Consider the following 21,286-nt stretch of genomic DNA (forward strand, 5'->3'; position numbering starts at 1 on the left):
CAGACTTGCCCTAATATCACCTGTGTTGGCATTGGTTCTTTTGGCTGGTAAATCCCCCAAACTAAAATCCTCGGGGTTTTAGCCCATGAATTACATATAGCTATGTCAGGCGGGCTTTCTCATTCTGCTGTTTGACACTTGGTTTGTAGAACATCATTGTGATTTCCATTTACCTGTGCTAAAATTCATCTTCTTGGCTTCAGGCCGGGTTTGGCAAGCTCTTTCTGAATTTTGATTCCTTGCCGTTTACTGTCACCTACAATTTTGATAAGCAGACATTCTGTATGTTCTTAAGTTGTCGGTTAAATGAGATAGTGCTTCTGAAAGCGATGTCTTGCTATCAAAAAAGCACAATAAAGAGGAAGGCAGCATTCTCATTAAAAGTGGTGATTAAGGAAGGAGCACAAGTGGCCAAGCCGTATGAAATGCCTCCGGAGGCGGCTTTCAAGGTTGAACTTGTTGATTCCACAACTCGTGTAAGTTTGTTCAGGTGCACTGTAAATCTACCTGAGTGCGTGATGACGCACCTTGCACATCTCCACCCTCAGCCGAGGGAGTTGTATGTGAGGTTCACTCGATGCCTTACTGACACCAGGATGATCTCTGGCCATTTCCCAGTCTTCCAAGTAGGATCTTGTTTCCCCAGTGCTGTCAACGTTCTAGATTGTGGCCTGGCCAGTGTTAAAAAGGCCCTCGAACCTTAAGTAAGCAGCGTATTTTTGTATGAGCATATTTAGGACAAAACATTCTGGGAAACACAACGTCTCTCCTGGAGGGGTCCAGGGAGGGTGGGGGGAGAGAAAGAGAGAGAGACCAGTAGCTCTTTCCATGTGCCCTGCTTCTTCGCATGGGAACTTTTATGACCCTGGCCAAAGGGTTCCATCTTCCTGCCCTTGTCCTCCCGGGGCCTGTCAGAAGGAGAGCCTGCCAAGAGAAGCAGGAAGGTGCATGATTCTGCAGGGACTGCATGCTGGTGGGCCACGCTGGGAATAGCAGCCTGTGCGGACTGCATACAGTCAGCTCGTGGATCCGCTCCCAGCTGACTGCTCAGCTCCCTGCAGGCACCCACCCCAAGGCCTGCTCAGCTCCCATGGTCCATTTCCTAGTGAACAGCCAGCCCCACTGCTGCTGCAGGTAACAGAGCTAATGCTAATACTCCTGCCTGGCTTCCCTTTCCTATCAGGGGGAAGCAGAGCCTCCTACAGGCCAGCGAGCAACTGATCGCGGATTGAAGACAGGAATGACCTGGTTGCTGTTCCCCCGAGGCCCGATTCCCAGGGCCGGTCCTTCTGGGGACCCCAAGAGCCCTTGACCCTTATTGGCTGGCAACCCTCATGCCTAACTCCACTTCACTCCCCTGTTTCTGGCCTTGTGAAGAACCATTAGGGCCCATGGATACAAAGATTCTAAATCATGTATTCAAGCAACTTAGGTTTTCTGAGGAGTTATTAACACGTCCCCTGCCCCCACCCACACACACTTGTGCTTTTGCTCTGGAGAAGGGAGAGTTCTTTGGCTAAAGAAGCAGAGTTGACTCTAGTGAACACACCTTACTTGGATATTTGGGACCCATGGACTGGACTCACTAGTTTCATGTTGTAGTTAGTTTTGGACAAAGGAAGGTGCTGATGTTTCTGTATTGTTAGGCCCTTACAGCACGTCAGACTGCACAGTGTATATATTTACTTTCCTATCATGCTTCCTGGAACTAGAAACAGAAAGAAAAGTATCCCCTCCCCCAATAGAAGTTGGAGTCCAAGGTCATTTAAGTCCAAGTCTCAGTGAAAACAAACTCAGACCTGATTTTTGTGGACTTCTTTGTCTATTCAATCATATTTGTATTTTAAAACCACTCAGCTGTTCCCACGTATTGTTAGTCTTCCTCACAAGAATTTGTATTTCCAAAATGGCAGTTATTTTATTCTTAGCATTTCTTTTTTTTCTTAAGATTTTATTTATTTATTTATTTATTTATTTATTTATTTATTTGAGAGAGAGAGAGAGAAAGCATAAGTGGGGCAGGGGCGGGGGCAGAGGGCAAAAAAGAAGCAGACTCCCCACAAAGCAGGGAGCCCGATGTGGGTCTCGATGTAGGGCTCCATCCTGGGACTCCAGGATCACAACCTGGACTGAAGGCAGACACTTAACCAACTGAGTCACCTAGGTGCCCCTATATTCTTAGCATTTCAAGAGAGGGAAGGGGAAGAACCCTTCCCCTGTACAGAGCCCCTCTCATCTGGAGCTCCAGACAGAGCCTGAGCTGCCTGTCTGCTAGGTTCATACTGGCAGTGCCTTGGCTCTGCTTGTAGGGCTGGTAGCCACAAGCTTTGGGTGTTTTTGACCCTGTGCTTTCTGGACCCCTCACATGTGCATTAGCTCCCTTTCCTCTGTGGCAGGCCTGGAGACATGGCAGCAGAGGTCAACGGTGTTGACAGCTGAGAGAACCCCCAGAGGCCATCTTAGCCAAAGCCCACATGCTGTACGTAGGAAACTTGAGGCTCAGAGAGGGCAAGTGACTTGACTGGGGTCACTCAGGTAGCTTTCGGCCAAATGGAGACATGAATTAAGCTCTCCTTACTCTCAGTCCAGGAGTCTTTAGGGGAGCTTTAGTACTCTAGCAACAACAATGAAATATGTGAGATATTGCCATTGTATTCATTAGGATGGTTATTTGAAAAAATAATCATTTCTTCACTTAACTCTTTGAGGTAGGGACCTTAATATTTATGTTACGCTGTAGAACCTAAACATACACTGCTTGAACACGTAGAGTGTGTTCTGTGTGCCACGTAGAGTGTTAGCCTCTGAAAAGAATACACATGCAGACACACACACATACATGCACACACATAGCTCCTCTTGCCTTCAATATGAACCCTTTCTCAAAGGCCTCACACAACGGATTCCTTCTGATGCCTTGGCACATTTCCCTCTTGAGGTGGTGAGCACATCAAGCAGAGTGAGCTCTTCTTGGGGAGGAAGGATTTTGACTTTTTATCCTTTCTAGATCCCAGTGACTGGCACTGTAGAAGTTAGTAGAACAAAATACAGGGCATCCACCAAACAGACCCAGCCATTTACTAATCGTGTGACCTTGGCCATGCCCCTTGACCTCTTCGTGTCTCCAAAGGAGTATGATGGTAACCCTTGCCTCTTTAGTTTGTAGTACACGAATGCTGAGTGTGGGAACTGAGTGCCTAGCACTGTAAGCACTTGGTGAATCTTAATAATTATTATTATTAATTCAAACACACAAACTTCAGGCACTAATAAGAATATCTCAGATTAACCAGTTACTATATACTAGACACTGGAGATACAGAGTTGAGTAAAACAAGGCTTGAGACCACATCCTAGTTACTACAAAGAATAGCCAGACAGGGAGCTCTGTGTTGGGTGAGTACGGGATGCATTTGAAATTAGGAGAATCTGAAATCCAGACCATCTTCTGCTCCTTAGCCAGTGGCACACCCAGCAAAGTGATTGTATGCACAAGTTGTTTGGGATTCATTAGAATCCTCTCCGTGAACCATAATATGGTTAATATGCTGGAGAAGTAATCCCTGGTGGAAAATTGGTCATTATCTGGGGCACCTGGGTGGCTCAGTTGGCTGAGTGTCTGACTCTTGATTTTGGCTCAGGTCATGATCTCAGGGTTGTGGGATCGAGCCCCCTGTTGGACTCTGTGCTCAGTGGGGAGTCTGCTTGAGATTCTCTCCCTCCGCCCCTCCACACACGCCTCTCAAGTAAATAAATAAATCTTACTAAAACAGGGGCGACTGGGTGGCTCAGTCATTTGAGCATCTGACTCTTGGTTTAGGCTCAAATCATGATCTCAGAGCTGTGCATTGGGCTCTGCACTCAACATGGAGTCTGCTTGAGATTCTCTCTCCCTGTATCCCTCTCCCTTTGTGCCTCCCCCCTGCTCGTGCTGTAAATCAATCAATTGATCAATCAAATCTTTGAAGAATAAGGAAAATTGGGCTTTTTCTGATTTTTCTGGGTTCAATTTTGAAGTCTTCAGCTCACATTAGTTTAAGCACCCATCCTGTTGTTAGAGATTACATAGAATGCTCTGTTTCTTGTGAAACTCATTCTTTGTCAATTGCTGAAAGATAAAACATCATTACTTACCTAGTCCTTTCTCCATTGACTATGGTAGTCAACTTTATAATAACAGTCAACCTATCTGGTGTAGTGGAAAGAATGTGAACTTTGGAACTGGTCACCAGCATTCACTTACCACTACCCAATGGGAAGATGAGTCCCTGCTTTATTTCTCTCTCAGGGAGGACTAAGGGAGCCCAGAGATGAAGGAATTTCAGGCCAATCACATGCATGGGTGCATGCGTGCAAATGTATGTGTGTGTGTGTGTGTGTGTGTGTGTGTGTGTGTGAGGGAGAGAGAGGGAAGTTTGTTGTTAATGGAGGAATGACACTTGGTGTTAAGCACGGGTGCTCAGCACTGGAGCCTTTTGTAAAAGCCTTGGCAATACTGCGGAGCAATACTGTGCTCATCCCTACCTGATGAATAGACAGACAGTACAGTTGGAAAAGGGTGCATGGGTGTTCTTATCTTGGGAATAGCAAGAACATAAAAATAGATTAATATCCTTCAAGTGTGAATGAAAAGGATGACAATGGAAAATCTGCTGTGAGCTCTCCACACTTTACAGGTCTAGCTCATTTTGAGAAGCAAAAGAGTTTGCTCCAACGTTCCTGCCTGAAGATAGCCTTTCAGGAAATTATATTCCTTTCAACTGCATCTTCCCTACTCTAATCAAATGCATCGGTGGTAACATGGAATCAGCTTGCCATTTCATGAAATTTCACATTTCAAATATAGAGAATCAGTTGTAATTGAAAATGCAAAATGGGTTGCAGTTCTGTGTGGATTGGCCAGCAGGGTGGTGCACTCTGACGGTAGGTAGTTCAAGATAATCCCATTCTGCCACAGAGTCAATTCAGATGACTTGGGGGAGAAGGTACACATTTGAGAGGGAGTTCATCCTTCCAGGTGTCTGAAACACCTCTCAACAAATCCAGAGGCACACCTCTAAAGCCCGTGGTGAAAAGGGATGTAACCAAGCCTCTCGCCGATTGAGGCATACTCTGTAGGTGCTGGTAAGAGACAGTGCTTCTCGATTCCCACCGCTGGAGCTTATAGCCCCTTGGTTAGCTCAGCCGCGAGAGGACCAGTATGTTTGAAATGGGGACGAATTGTGGAGAAGACCAGCCTCGGTCAGAAAAAAGAAGACACCCAAACTTGAAAAGAAACTATCCAGTAATTGGAATTCAGCTTTAAACTGTTGTCACGTCGAGTTACTTTGGGCCAGTCTGGATGAATGCGTAAGGAGCGTTTGTCACAAACGTTATCAACTGCATATAAATGCACAACTCGAAAACACTTGAAAATAGTCTCTCTCTTAAGTAGGTTAAGCATCCCCTCTAAATCTTGTATGCATATTTAATGTCCTTAGCGCCTCCTTGTAAATAGTGCTAGGTAGGATCCAATCTGTGTCAGCCCTTGTCTGAATCATACTTACAAATTCTGCTTCAGCGCTGCTACTGTGAATGAATCTGTGAAGTATCTCCTTGCATTACAGCTCTTCATACATCAAAGGCTCTTTTTGAACTGGGTAATTATAGAAGGGGGAAAAAGTTTTCATGCTACCTGAGTGTTCTTATTAATATTACCTTTGAAATGACTAATTACGTTACCCATAAAGATTGGGGGAAAGTATTATGTAACTGACTCATTAAAAAAAAAAAGGCCTTTCACAAACTTTGATCCTCTCCACTCCTCCCCAAAGCTCTCCTTCTTTTTTCCCCCATGACTGCATTGATTTTGCTGTTGAGTGTTTATACACCAAAAATGTCTGATGAATACAACACATGCTGGCACCCTCCTGCTTTACAAACTTCGTCATCTCTGGTGCTGGGACGTGGAGCCTGTGATTTGATTACCCTTACTATTCGGGGGAAAGCATGTTGGCCATGAGCCCTCAGACTCGAGCAAGATTTGAACAGCAACTCTTTTCATGCCAAGTGTTTGGAGGCATCGAGAAGGTGGCCCTGCTGATAAGGAGTTTCTCCTGCTTTGAGACCTGAACTCAGAAAGGCTGTGCGGATGGCTGGACAGAACAGTGTTACCAATCTCATAGAAACCTTCTCGATGAATGAGAATGAATTTTCTTCAGTGGCCTTTTCTGTGCATGGAAGAATCAACAGCATGCTCCCCATCTTGTCGCCAAGAGAAATGAGTATCAGAGTCTCCGGAATGAAGGTAGTGACTGTGCTGCCCTTCTCTGAGCTGGCATATCACACCCGAAACAGGATACCATGAGTTAGATGAGCCTCAGGCAATCAGACAGTTGACAGAATGCAGAACTCAAGCATTAGAAGGAAAGTTGAAGTCTCCCAATGATGAATGAACAAACTACAGATGTCTCAGACTAGAGAAAAAGCAGTACCAGGGGACAGGAATTGCTGTCTTCCAACAGCCGAAGGCTTGTCATGTGAAGGAAGAGATGTATTCTGTGTGGTTCCAAAGTACAATCCATAGGTAGAAGCTCCTGAGAGACAGGCATTTAGTTCACCATCAGTAAGAATAGTGTGATCAGGTTGTCTCAACATGGGACAGGCTGCTTCAAGCATTAGGGAGCTAGCTCCTGTCACTGGCAGCGTGCAAGTGGATGTTGGGTGATGCTTTGTGCCATAGATAGGCTTCAAGCACCAGGACAGAGGTAGGGGGATGGAGCTGATGAATTTAAGTTCCTCTGAAAATAATTAAACCACCTAAGTAAGTATTTATAAGGAGTCCTGCTATATGTAGTGCCAAGGAAGTGTTTGGTTTTTTGGAGTACCCCAAAATAAAGTTGCTTTGTTTTTCTTTACCAGGAGATGACCCATTCCTGGCCTGCTCCTCTCACTGCCATGCATACTTCTGGAAACTCTGAGAAGAACACACTTTCTACCCCAGGACAGGTCAATTCTCTTCCTTCCTCCATTTTCCTTTATCTTGTTTCAGATGTATCAGTCTTCCAGTTGGAGTCTTAAAAATAAAAATGGCCTTGGTGTTCTAGTGCCATAAAATCTAGACTTCCTTAGGGCGCCTGGGTGGTGCAGTCGGTTAAGCATCCGACTGTTGGTTTCGGCTCAGGTCCTGATCTCAGGGTTGTGAGATCGAGCCCTGCATTGAGCTCCATGCTCAGTGTGGAATCTGCTTGAGATTCTTTCTCCCTCTCTCTCCCCCACCCTACCCTTCTCCCCGCTCATGCTCTCTCTCTAAAATAAATAAGTAAATACAATCTTTAAAAAAGTCTAGACTTCCTCTTGCCCCTTGGGATGTTAACGTAAATCTCATTTTTACTGAAGAAGAGGCTTTAAGATCATATATACACACAGAAACTGGCATGTGTATTGTACTACCTAGAGCACTGCCCCTGTCTAAGTCACTGCGCCCAGAATTGATGAATCAGAAGAGTGAGATCATCCCTTAAGAAGCCCAACTAGGTGATGTAACAACAATTTTCAATAATTTTTATTTTTTTATTTTTTTTAATTAACTTTTATTGGTGTTTAATTTACCAACATACAGAAAAACACCCAGTGCTCATCCCGTCAAGTGTCCACCTCAGTGCCCGTCACCCATTCCCCTCCAACACCCGCCCTCCTCCCCTTCCACCACCCCTAGTTCGTTTCCCCGAGTTAGGAGTCTTTATGTTCTGTCTCCCTTCCTGATATTTCCCAACATTTCTTTTCCCTTCCTTTATATTCCCTTTCACTATTATTCATATTTTGATTTAAAAAATCTATACTCTTCACTCCAATAGGTCGATTTTCAATTTTGTATATCACCTTCCAGTCCTTGCTCACAAGCACACAGATCTTTACACACCATCACATCACACTGATAGAACTTCTACACTTCTGTCGTCCAGTGTTTATTTTTTTTCCTCACCTGCTCCCAGTAAGAAGTGTTTCTCACCATCAGTTTTTCCAATGCCTAAATAACCATGGCTATTGTAATAACACACATTAAAAAAAGTGTCTTTCTCCCTTCCTTCCTTCCATCCCATTAACCATCCATTCATCCATCCATTCATTTATTCAGAAATCATTTTCTGAGGTCATACAACAGACTTAAAGTTAGGGATGAAAAAACCCTCTACTTGTTATCAGCTAATTGACAAAACAGTGTAGAAAGTGTCTTTGTAGAGAATGAAAGGTTCAGAGAAGTATCTAGCAGTCCCTGGGTGTTGAGGGAGTGCTCAGAGAGGTGGCAGTATTTGTCGGATGCTTACAGCTTTGACAGGTGGAGAATGGCCTAAGAGAAGAACACTCCACACAGAGGAATAGGATGGGTAAAGGCACGATGAGATGAGGGATCATGGCATGATCCATACCGGTGTGGTCTCGAGTGGCTGGTTCACAGTTTGAGTGATGGGAAGTAGAGAGAGATATGAACCCCAGGCAAATAAGTGCATCTCTGTAAAAAACCTTGAGTGCCAGCAAGGAGTTTAGACTATTTGCAGAAGGAGAAACCCAGTCATCCTTCAGCATTTAGGGTCATGAGTTGAGCAATAACATTGGCCTAAACTGTGTTTAATTATCCCCTTCTACCTTTGAAAGGGGTCAGGAGTAAGAGCAACAACCCTCTCTGTCCAATATCCGATGTGTGTGTCATTCCTTTCCATATGCCCCCTGTCCGTCCCTCCTTAGGCCGCTCTGGGCTTGGTGTCCTCTCCCTAGCATCCCGGCCAAGGGATCAATCCAGCCGTTTCAGGCGTTGAATCCAACACTGGTACAGCAATTGCAGTGTTTTCAGCTGTGTTCTCCAATTTTGGAGATAATTTGCGCAAGTTGCAATTTTGACATTTACAAGTGTATACAATAGAACCAGTTTAAATGGGCTTTTGTAGTTAGTGCACAATTTGGAATCAGGCACGATTTGCATTTTCTGCTAATTATCTGTGCTCCCATCACCACATGATAAAGGTAGAGGTGACTAGGATAAAATGGTGAAACCAGGATGGATACACACCCACTCTTTTGTTTCACTTGGTTCCTGCCAAAATGTTGGTTTAAATGTTGGTTTAGAGAAGTACATTTTCAATAACATTAATGACATCAACAACATAAGGTTGCGACGTGCTTCACCTCATTCTAAGCACATAATACCTAGTGAATAATTCAATCCTCATTGCAACCCAGAGATTGGTATTTCGACTCTCCAAAATTCACAGAGGAGGAAACTGAGGCACAGAGTAAGGTAATGTGCTCCAAATCCCCCAGCTAAAAAAATCAGGAGACCAGCCCTTTAGACTCAGGTGTTGTGGCGATGTGTTTATCACACAGATTTACAGTTGCCTCAGTTCAAATTCCATTTTCCAAAATGTGGCTGTGTACAGTAAATACACGTACCTGGGTGATCCCTCCTTCCTCAGGGCTTGCACCAGAAGGTGACCCCACCCTCTCAGGAAGCATCCATTTCATACATTCATGATAGAGCTTGAGCAGCCTAAAGGGTGCCATCTTCATTGCTTTGGGAGCTACAGACCTGGTTGCTTGAATCCTGGCCCTGCCAATTGCTAGCTTGGTGGTCCTGCTCAAGTTCTCCTGAGTCTCGTTTCCCCTTCTGCACTATCTGTGTGCATGTGTGTGTGTGTGCATGCATGCACGTGCTCCACGCATGTCTGTGTGTACCATATAATCCCAGTGGATTTTTCAGGTCAAATAGTAATTCTACAAACTTACAAAAACAGACACGGTTGAAAATTCCCAACTTAGTGAAGTTTACTTATCCATCCCAAACTGAAAATGCCATGTTTTCTCATAGAACATGGAAAAACTCACAAGGAAGGGAGTACTCCTTGCTAAGCAGGAGTGGAGCTAATAGTGTCCTCAAGGGAAGTTCAGTGAAGGCTTCATGGAGGTAATCAAACTCCAGACAGAGGCTGGCAAACTACAGCCCATGGGCTGTTAGATTTTTAAATGGTCAGGGTTTTCAAGAGAAAAAGAATGTGAATAGTTATGAGCATTATGAGTTACTGTGAATGATACGAAATAACATAAGTGATATGAAATTCAAATTTCAGCATCTATAACTCAAGCTTTCTTGGAATCCAGCCACACTGGTTCATGTAATGTATTAGCTATGGCTGCTATCACACTACAGCGGCAAAGTTGAGTAGTTATGACAGAGACTGTATGCCCCCCCAAGGCTTAAAATATTTCGTATCTGGCCCTTTATGGGAAAAGTTTGCCAATTCCTGCTCTAGAGTCTAGATCCTGTGGGAGTGTCTGATTGTGGGATTATCATCAAAGTTATTATGGAAAATATTCTCACATGAATTTGTGAAAACAATTTGACATCATTATATTCTATTACTAAAATTACCTATATGACATGTCCATGAAAGAAACACACAGATCAAAGTCAGGCTTTTCTTTTTTTAAAATTTGTATTATGGGCATCAACAATTATTGCATGAACAATTCAGATTTTTCCCACAACCAGGCTCTTTCCCATCGGAGTTGGGTGTGTTTCTACGGTAACTTGGGTAATATCCAAAGGTGTTTCATTTGTTTGGAATTCTAGTTTTAAAAAGTCTTATCTAGCTTAACATTAAAAACAGTATCAAGGGGCTCCTGGGTGGCTTAGTCGATAGAGCGTTTGACTCTTGATTTCAGGATTGTGAATTCAAGCCCTGAGTTCGGTGTGGAGCCTACTTAAAAAAAAAAAGTATCAAGAATACGTAACTCCAATGACTCAAATTCAGTAAATAATGCAATCCTCAAATTCATTTTATGAATTACTGCCCTAATTCCTTGAACAACTGACTGTTTGGGTCTAACATCCAGAATACTTGGCTGAAGGTTAAAACTTCAGTCTAGCTTTCTGGGACCAGTACTTGCTGCACATGTCACTCTCTAACCAAGTATTTGGTTTATTTGACTTTGGAACTTGTCATTTGTTTCCTAATGGTATACAAGCCCAATCTTGCCCCATACAATTGTAATGAAATCCCTTATAAAAATTAAACAGGTGGAAATATTGGATGTAGTGAAAGACATACACATGGCTAACCCCTCATTTATTTGGCATTCCGGGAAATGAGGTGTTCTGGATGATTGAAATTCTTGGATAACCAAAGGCCCATCCTTCCATAGGAATCCTGTTATACACATCATTTTGGGATGTAATTAATATTTTCCCACTTCTTATAACAATTATACCAAATATGCTTTAGTCTTTCTTGATAACTTAGACATTATGATGAACACCAGTTATTGGACTATGCTGTAATTATGCCCTCAGGAGCTATTAAGATGGATAGGAATACTTGCTTCTATATTCAATGGCCATAGACTCCTGTGCTTTGTAAGTTCTGACTTTGCTTGTCATTTTCTTTGGCCCCCCTGTGCTATGCATTTTCATGGCTTGGTGTTCCCAGCAGTTGTACCTCTAGGACTGTTCTCCCCTTCCTCGCCATCTATGATTTGCTAAGGAGTGGGAAGCAAATGGCCAAGCTTGTTAGAGTTTTTCGTCAAAAGTCAGTTCTCTATCAAGTGAAGGTAGAGGAGCCTTTGAGCAGCAAACTGCATGGGCTTTGTCATAGCTCTTTAGTTGAGAGGCCTTTTCCATCTCTTGTGGAGTTTATGGTCATCTTCTGGAGTGGTGATCTTGCTGGAAGTGAAGTCTCCTAGGCGCAGAATCATGCTAAATAGATCGAAAAATCCACTTTCCATTAAAACGCAGTGTAATGGTTCTAGATTACTTCTCTTAAAGACAAAGGATACTGTGATTCTCTCTTTTCTTCCATAGGGTGGCAAAATTAGGCTTCAAGAGTAGATTACTTACATCAGTAGTTGACATAACTAAATTCTTGTTTTACTTGAATTCATGGTCTCCCTTTCGAAGCTCTTGTCTTGCAGTCAGTATCCTCTCTTCTGTCTGCATACCCTGTCCACTGTCACAAGGCTTCTGCCTGCAGGTTTGGTCAGGACCCACACAGGTTTGCCATGCTTCCAGAAAGTCCAATGTGTAGAAATCTGTGTTTCTCAAAAACAGTGAATGAGCCATGTGCAGGGTGACTTTCAAATCCAATCTACATCCCTTTAAATAATATGCTCCACTTGTATATTTCAAATGACTTCCTATACTTCACCAAATTTGTAATGAAGTTTTAAGAACACTTCTCTCGTGAAAATGAGATCCATCTATCACATATGTGTCACAGTGAAGGTAGAAAATTGGAGTTGTTACTATAAAAGGGAATGATGGAGCAAATCTATTAATTAGGGTCTTGTTTACACTTCTACCAAAACCAGGATCGTTTGTTAGTTTGAACTGGGGCCCCTTTCCTTCCTTAGAGACACCATTGCCTAGCTAAGTGAGAAATTAAACACTTGAATTTCACACGTGTGGGTCATTTATTCCCATGCTGCACACATTTCATCAGTGTGGAATGGCAGTTATGGTCATGTTGCAGCAGGTTTGACTGGCAAATGTTTATCCTTCAATAGAGCTATGAACAGAAGCTTTACTTGATGGAATTGCTAATAGCGGTTTCCTTTTTGGCAAACATTAGGCAAGTTCTGTCTTCAACGATAACAGATATACCTTTTGTTCCCTGTGTAGCATTTAACTAATATCTGTATTGTGTGTTCTTCCTTATAGGAATCCCAACACCTGACCCCTGGATTCACCTTACAAAGTAGGTGTTTTTAAAACATTCTCCTTCATCCAAGCATTCATGTCATCTCCTCCCCCACTTTTTTCTCTTTCCTACCTGATATTGTGAAAATGTGAATTGACAGTGGCAAAAATTCAGATTGTGATACATCCAATTGGTTCCTTTACTTTTTCATCTGTGACTTATGATAGGATGCTGTTCTATCTATCTATCTATCTATCTATCTATCTATCTATCTGTATATGCATGCTTCAAACATGCTACACGTTTGAAGATGAATTTCATTCAGAGTGATCATTTGACAGTAGAAAACATGGGTAGTAATCATGTGTGCCCTTTCTTTTCAGAGTGGAGTGACCCAACCAGCAGAGCTTCTACAAAGTCAGTATCGCTTGAGTTGTGAGTATTTGGGTTTCCAAAGCAGGCTTCTTTGGGGGCATTTGGCAAGGAAACAGTGCCTGGCTGCTGAGTGGATCTTGTTCTCCTGCTCCGTGAAAATAGGAACCTTGGCTTATAATAATGTGGAGTTTGGTTAGAGAAGAAAATGAGATTTCCCACAATAAGCGAGTAGCAGTAAAAATGAATGAGGTCACCATTAGACTCTCTAGTGATGTAAATACAGGCTACATTAATAATACCTGGAATATAAAAACAATTGTGATTCTTGACTAGTTAGTCTGAACATTATGTAACTTCAGCCACAGACCTCATTATACACAATATTTAGACACCCCTGACTAGGATGGAGGAAGGACACATCTCAGCAGCCATGGTTGGACATGAAGTGTTGAGTAGATTGTTATGGCCAGTCAGCCTGAGACCTTGCTGTTTGCAGGTCATCTGGTGACTGTATATTAAAAATAAACAAGGACAGCCAGAAAGATATGGAATAAGAGCTTACATGATGCTGGGTTGAAGTTCAGAAGCCAGGATCCTGCAATTCTCTCAGCACTGGCTTCATTTGTTATTAATGCTAACTGAAGGAAGGGTATGGAGAAACCAATTTCCTCAGATTAACTACTGTAGATTTTGTAATATCCATTTGTCCAAGAACGTATCAAGGGAGTATTTCTCTCACAACTTCTTTCCTTCCTAATAATAGAAAATGAAAGTCGACTTTTCTATATGAGTAATAGTCACATACTTGAAAATTTTCAAAATGAAATAATTTATGACATTCAAGTGGTCTAATGGCACACTTGAAGTGAATTGCTCACCTTTTGGAAGATCACGAATAATTGCATAAAACAACTGGGAATGACTCCCAAATAGACCATGGCTCGGAGAAAGTCAGTGGCATTTCCATTGTCCTGGTTCTGTTGAACAGCAGAGCCCCTAGAGCCCTGACCCCATTGTCAGTCCTCTTATTTGGTTTTCTGGCCAGATCTGTGCCTTCTAATTCAAAGTTCAATTTCAGCAACTAAGAACTCTCATTCAAAGAGGTGAGCAAAAAATAAGGAAGGGGGGGAAATAAAACCATAACCCTGAATTAAGGACCAAATTATGTGGAAACGTGGAAACCAAAATCGTCTTTGATAGTGTTCATTTCAGCTTTTCCATTCATTGCATCTTGAATTTCCCTTTCCCTTGTTATTCTAGTAAACAATAGATCTTATTCTAATACCTAGCCCTCCTCCCATTAAAATGTCAGTAAAATTCACACACACACATGCACATGCTTGAGCATTTAAAAAGTCAACACAGGTTTCCAAACATGAAAAAATATAAAAATATTTTTCCCACTGTAAAATGATCTTACTCCTAAAGCAAGAGTATTAGGCTCCTGCTGTGAAATATGCTGATTTCCATATAGACCATAAAATTCCATATTTCAGTAGTTTGTAACTAACAGAAATAAACTCGTCAATTGTGATTTATAGTAAGAGGCTGCATTTCCAGAAAACAGCACTTCATAGCACAGGGAGTATGTTGCGTAATTCAGTAGGACTAAGGTTCTCTATAGGAAGCGTCGATAAAACTAGAAGACACTGAGTCCATTTTATGAATGAGCCGCTTTCTTTTTAGCTGCTGGATCTACAGACCAGGCATTGGCCATCAGACATCAGCTAGAATAAGTTCCCTTCTTTATGGTAGGGTGTCAGTTTAATACAGGACAGATAGAGTTACAGTAATTGTTTTTAGCTTCCAAATGATTATCCGCTTAGCCATTACTATCATTATTCCCTATTTTACTACAGTGTGCTTTTCAAGCCAGCTTCTAAGATTTTCCATGTGACAGGGTAATCTCCAGGCAACTAAGAACATTCTGTGTGTAGACAGACTGCTGGTGGCTCAGGTTTGGTGGGAAACAACCCTGAAGTTGGCCCTGCTGCAGGAGAGACACCTTCCCAAGGCTGGCAAATGCCCGGGATGTGCTCCTGCCACGTACTACAGTGAGAGAGAGGAGTCTTGCAAGCAGAATCCCTTAATTACTGGGATGCTTTATTAGTTTTTCTCATCTTGACTTCTCTTCCCCAGTTGATGAAATACAGATCTTCCTTTTGGGCCTGGATTGTTTGTAAGTACTGCACGCATGGACAGCAGGTTCAAAAACACTGATCCAAGTGTGTCCCAATCCAAACTGGGAACCAGCCAGGCTTCCCCTGTGTTCTTGAGAGCTGCTGCTCCCTCTGGGCTGACCCCAGAAGTCTGGCTTTTGGAGGCCGGGGTCTCTCCTCACTCAGTAGATTTCACTGACCTACAGTGCTTTTTATAGGATGTCCATCCTTGAGGTGACATCCTACCTGCTCTGTCTAGAACTCTCACTGCCCATGACACCAGAGCATTAGACTGGGGGACTTCCAAGACCTGAGTTCGCATCTCTGTTCCGTGGTGGTTATGGTGTTAGGAAAGGACTGACCTGGGATTCAGAGGACACAAGTGTAAATCAGGGGGGAACTTTATTTCAAAATATACAGGTAGAGTCCCCTGGGAGAAATTAAGCAAATTAATGAGCTGTACCTATGCACATAAAGGTACACACACTAACACTTGTCAGAATTCAAATGTAAATGGTTATGCTCTTTAAAAAGAAAAAAAGCTATACTCTTTAGTAATTAGACTTAACAACATAAAAGTGCCTTTACTTTTAACACTTGGTAAATGCTAGGGGATAGAAGGCCCAGTTTTTGTTTGCCTCCACCTCTGTGAGTCTTGAAACAGGCCTTATCCAGGGCTTCTAAATCCAGTGGAGCTTCTAGCCTCATTCCAAAAGAGGTCCCTATCCCAAAAGAGGGTGGACCATGGGCATCTGAAGGTCCAATTGTATTTTTCAGGGCTCTAGGGCTGTATATTCTTGCAATAATATCAGGTCCGTTCTGCCTCTGGGAGATCCATTTATTTCCATTACAAGATTCAGGGATTGAATGTACACTGTTAATGAAGCCATTAAGGACTGATGGAGGACAAAACTGATACCAAACCCAAAGAACTTGGATTTTCTTTGTCGAGTTGGATTGCTTCATCTTGTTTATAACATCTTGTCAATTCCTTGTCAGTACAGTGGCTTTACAAAAATACATGACCTTGTTGGTCTTTGATGAGCCATCCTAAATAGGAACAGGTAAGATGTATTCAGTTGCCCTGAGAAGAATTTTCAGACAGCATCCATGTACTCAAGGGTATTCATGTAGCAGTCCTTGACGTCAGCTAATTTTGTGAGTACTATTGAGAAGATGGAAGCTCCAAATATCCAGTGCCTTTGTTATACTTGGTTGTTAGCATCTGGACTCTGTCCAGTTGGAAACCATCCAGACCCCCTTTTAATCAAGCAGCTCCTGTGTTTTAAGCCATGCTGTCTCAAACGCCTGGCTGGTTTCCATAAAAGCCCAATATGAAGTCAGACGTAGCCATAATGCTGTTCTTTCCTGGCCATATGACCAGTTCTTACACTTCCGGTATTAGCTACAGGTTTGAAAACATCCCAGCCGTGGTCCCAGAAAAACGATGAAAGGCTGTTCAGAGATAGACTAGTAGTAGCTAGCCTCACTTCACCTGTGGGTGATGGACACACATGCCACGCAAACAGATCCTTGACGGTAGCACCAGTTATGAGGGAAAGATGATACTATCACAGGAATAGCAGAGGTCTCGGGCCCTTATGAGCACATATACCAGGCCCCATGCCAGTGCTTTTACACACATCACCCCTCCATCCTGGAGGGGCTCCAAATTATTTCCATTTTACAGTTGAGAAAAGCAAAGCTACAATAAACTCCCTCCTCATGAAGCATGCACAGTACAGTGTGAAGACAAACTGACCATGCACGCTTGTCTGGAATGGACATCTTGGCTCTGAGTATGCAGGAGGGCCGAGTGAGTCACACTGCTCCTTGGCAGGAAAGCCTGAATGCAGGCCTCTTCCTCCCACCACTGTGCCCTTGTGTGTGGGCTCTCATGAGTTCAGGGATTTGGAACGCCCCAGTTGGCATTTTGAACGTGGAAGACTTGTACAGCTGAAGTTAGTGGGAAGAAGTCCCACAATGAATTATACCCAAACCCGGTCCACATTGCTTCAAACAAAGCATTATTTCTGAACTCTTCTCTATGTGTTAGGAAGAGTTCCTTACTACAGAGAACAGAAAGATTATTAGAATGTTTTCCAGTTTATTATAACCAATAGTGAGCACTACATTATTTCTCCAGTGAATTCTGAGGGTATTTTTACACCCCCCCCCCAAAAAAAAACCCTCGCATTCATTACAACCCTGACCATCCTATCTAAATTTTTCTCTTCAAAAATGTTTCTTTTGAGAATCTGATTTGAGATTCGAGAACTGCCAGGGCTTATTATGGAGCAACTGGTGGCCCACATCTCTAGCAATTTCATATACTCTTCCCTAAGTAGATGTTTGGTCTACTTTTTAGATACAATTTTGGTAGCAAAGCCACTGTGCAATGGGGCAGGAGGAAAGAGGCTGTGATTTATTTAATCAGATGAATTCTTAATCAGAATCCGTGATTTGGCACTCAGAATTTGGAAATGCTATTGAGGAGTGTGAGGCTTACGAGAGTCCAACTCAACTCTCCTGATAAACCAGTAATTTCAACGGCCTTCACAAGTTGCAGCCATTCCAGTGTTCAGTCCGAGACGTATGCCAACTCTTGCTTTGAACCTGTCTTGTATGCCCTGCATCTCAGCACTTGCCAACTTTTCCTAAGGACTTAATATTTTTTTGGATGTTCTCCACCACATCAGGGACAGCCACCTGGGAGCAGAGAAAACAAAATTTGGCAGCCTGTTCAGGCTGTGAATTAAAGGTAATTCACAGTTTGAAATGAATCAGCATGAGGTCCTTAAGAAGAGTAATCAGACATCAAGAGGATTTTATTTTGAGGATTGTATATTGGCTAATGTGACAACAAGCAATATTGGCATTTGGAATGTTCGCATCAAGAAGCACTGAAGCTACTGGTGCTTGACAGGCGCCGATACTAAAAAGTGAGGCTCCTTCAGTGGGAGGGGTGGGTTTCCACTTTCCTGATAGAAGCTCAAAACCCGGATGTTTTTGCTCAGCTAGCATCAATCTGGAAAAATCAGATTTGATCTTAGCATTGTTCGGGTACCCAAGATTCATCTGTTTCTGGTGGATTGTGAGAATCTGGAATTAGAAGCCAGTGTTGCCCTCTCTTTCTCACAGGGAAAAGTTGAGTATCTCCTTTCTTTCCAGCTGATTTGCATCCGTATTTATTCATCCATTCAAGCTTTCATTCCATCCCACAAAAATGCATGAAGCCCCTAGTGTGCAAAGCTCTGGGCCAAGCATTGTGGTAAATTCACACATCCTTCCCTCAACGAGCTCCCAGGTCAGTGGAGTTTACGCTCCCAATGGTAACACCAATACCTCAACTAAACTATATTGGCCGAGTGCCTACTATGCGCCAGGCACTTTGTCCCTTTAGAACAAGCATGTGGGAGTCACCTCATTATATTCCACAGAGGCAGAACCCAAAAGTCTGAGGCATTGTGTGAGTTGCCCAAAAAAGCTCCAATAATGTGACAGGCTTCAGAGCACATGCCTTCACCTACACTAAAGCCACCCCATGGAAACTTTGCAGATGGCCCTACTAACTTCCAACCGGTTGTGATCTTGCCCAGGCATTAGGCCCTAGTGGACTGACCACAATTGCAGGCCAAAATGGTCACTCTCAGTTTGGTTTAGATCAGGGAAAGCATTAGATCGTAATACCGTCATTGAGAAGTCTTTCATATACTGCACCTGTGGACATGGATACAGTATAGACGAGCATGGATCTGTCCTCAGCTCAGGACCTAGAGCCCAACTGTGTCATCGTGCCTGTAGGATGCTCCCTGCAGAGGGGCAGAAGGGTCTGTGCCTCTCAGGGACCCATACCACCATGTCAAATCCCCATGAGGCTGATTTCTATGACCTGTGGTAGGAACAGCATCCCTCTCCAGAAATCTCCATTTTGCCATCTTAGAGCAAACAGAAGACAAGTGATGTTTGGGTCTGTTTCTATGAGAGGTTCAGCCATTGCCCTGCATACTTATCAGCTTGGTTGATAATTGAGACATTTCTTTATGTTCTCATAGTAGAATAATGTTTAAAAAGTATTCCCAGTGTGATCAACCAATGGCTTAGCCTCAAGTTCTCCTAGACGTTTTGAACAGTAACTGGGAGTGAAGGAAGTAAGGCTGGCAGAAGGCACTGAAGTTCGTAAGCAAGGCACCAAAGTGAAAATAATTCCAGTTGTATAATTGAATGTAATGTGATTACACACACACACACACACACACACACACACACACGTGCACCACATGCTCTGTATTACAGTGTCAGGTCCCTCTAATGGTGTCCAGTCTAATGAGATGCACACACATATGCACACTCTTTTTTTTCAGTTACTGATTGTAAAACACTACGGCCGGGGCTACTTTCCTGCGCACTGTGATTATTTTTTTAAGGATTTTTTTAAGATTTATTTATTTATTTGAGAGAGAGAGAGAAAAAGTGCATGAGTTCAAAGAGAGAGAGAGAGAGAGAAAGAGAATCCCCAAGCAGACTCCCAGCTGAGTGCGGAGCCTGACACAGAGCTCAGACCCGGAGATCATGACCTGAGCCCAAATCAAGAGTTGGGCGCTTAAGCAGCTGTACCACCCAAGGGCCCCTGTGTTTCATTATCATAAAGGTGCCCACACAATGCATTAGTCTCACGTGATGTCACAGCAATACTGATAGACAGCCACAGGTGAAAGGAAACCAGGCCGGGCTCGGGGAAGATACTTGCCTGACGTCCCCTAACCAGGGATGAGGGAGCTGGGATGGGAAGGCAAGAGTTCTGCATCCCCATTAGGACATGCTGTCTTGTCCCCAGAGTCCCCAGATGGCTGCAGGGCTGGAGCACATCATCCAGAGTGTCGACAAATCTTCCAAGTGAAGAAACTGCAGCAGCAGTGTAGACAAGCCCCTGGATTATTCCTAGGAATTAAAAAGAAGCAAACCAACCCAGCTGAGGCTGAGAAAGAATATCCACTTTGCTTCTAAACCGTTCCTTCTTCTTTTCCATTTCCATCTTATCAAGCATTTCACAAATGGCCAGATCCTTTGCCACAGTTACGTTATCAGGAGCGTTGTGTTTAAAGGGTCTGCTCTTGACACCTTTCCGGAGCTGCTAAAAGTCCTTCCATTTTACTGACGAGTGGGGAACGGTGTTAGTAGAATACTGCAGATGCTTGCACAATTCCAGCTGCACTATCAGTTGAAAAATCTGACAAATGCCTTTCTTTGTGGTTCATCCATCCACATCAGTAATGAGGACCCAGACAGGAGAAGGTCTCAAAGCTATTCAATCGACATCTCCAAATATGCTGCCAAGATGGGGCCAGAGGGACAGAGGGACAGCACGCCTTGCAAATCCAAATGAACATGGTGTCTTTTCTTTGCTATCCCCTGGGATCTTGGCACCCAGTATCCACCAGTGCAGCTCCTAATACATTGCCTGGTCCTTAGCTCAGGGGAAAGGGGATCTGGGAAGCAGGGGGGATGGAAGGTAATGATTTACCCAGATGCCAGCCTACAGTTGTGCCACCTCTGTGCCCAGTTTCAGGACTAACCCCAATTCTGCACAGGTTGCCTACTTCTAAAAATCCTGGGCTAATATCTCAATATTGTAATAACATGAAGTATTTCTAGATTTTCAAGAGAGAAATCCTCAAAAAGTCCCTCATACTCATAATATCTACACATGGTCTAGGATAGGTGGAACTTAAAAAGATTATTCTAGGGGAACCTGGGTGGCTCAGTTGATTAAGTGTCTGCCTTTGGCTCAGGTCATGATCCTGGAGTCCTGGGATAGAGCCCCATGTCAGGCTCTCTGCTCAGTGGGGAGCCTGCTGCTCCCTTCCCTCTGCTGCTCCTTCTGCTTGTTCTGTCTCTCTCTTTCTCTCTCTCATTTTTCTCAAATAAATAAATAAAAATCTTTAAAATAAAAAAGAAAAAGCTATTCTAGGTTTCTCCAAAATCAGTTTTGTGTATCCTGTAGTACAGCAAGAAAGGAAGCATAGAAACTGCATGTGAACAATGTGCTTGGGTAGTTCTAGCCACCACTTCTAGGCACCTTCCATG

General features: G+C 43.2%; 1 protein-coding gene across 5 annotated transcripts in view; it reads left to right on the forward strand.

The window, feature by feature from the left end:
- The window catches only part of AFF2 (AF4/FMR2 family member 2), a 467,806-nt gene that overhangs the window by 307,350 nt on the left and 139,170 nt on the right, over nucleotides 1-21,286 (forward strand). For 3 of the 5 annotated variants that reach the window (XM_041740303.1, XM_041740304.1, XM_041740307.1), the window contains 3 exons: nucleotides 6,901-6,987; nucleotides 12,686-12,722; nucleotides 13,049-13,082. In XM_041740303.1, the coding sequence (XP_041596237.1) occupies nucleotides 6,901-6,987; nucleotides 12,686-12,722; nucleotides 13,049-13,082 (158 nt within the window). The remainder of the gene's footprint in view (nucleotides 1-6,900; nucleotides 6,988-12,685; nucleotides 12,723-13,048; nucleotides 13,083-21,286) is intronic. The other 2 variants (XM_041740305.1, XM_041740306.1) reach the window with 1 other exon arrangement.

Source organism: Vulpes lagopus, chromosome X (genome assembly GCF_018345385.1).
Source record: "Vulpes lagopus strain Blue_001 chromosome X, ASM1834538v1, whole genome shotgun sequence".
Classification (NCBI taxonomy): Eukaryota; Metazoa; Chordata; class Mammalia; order Carnivora; family Canidae; genus Vulpes; species Vulpes lagopus.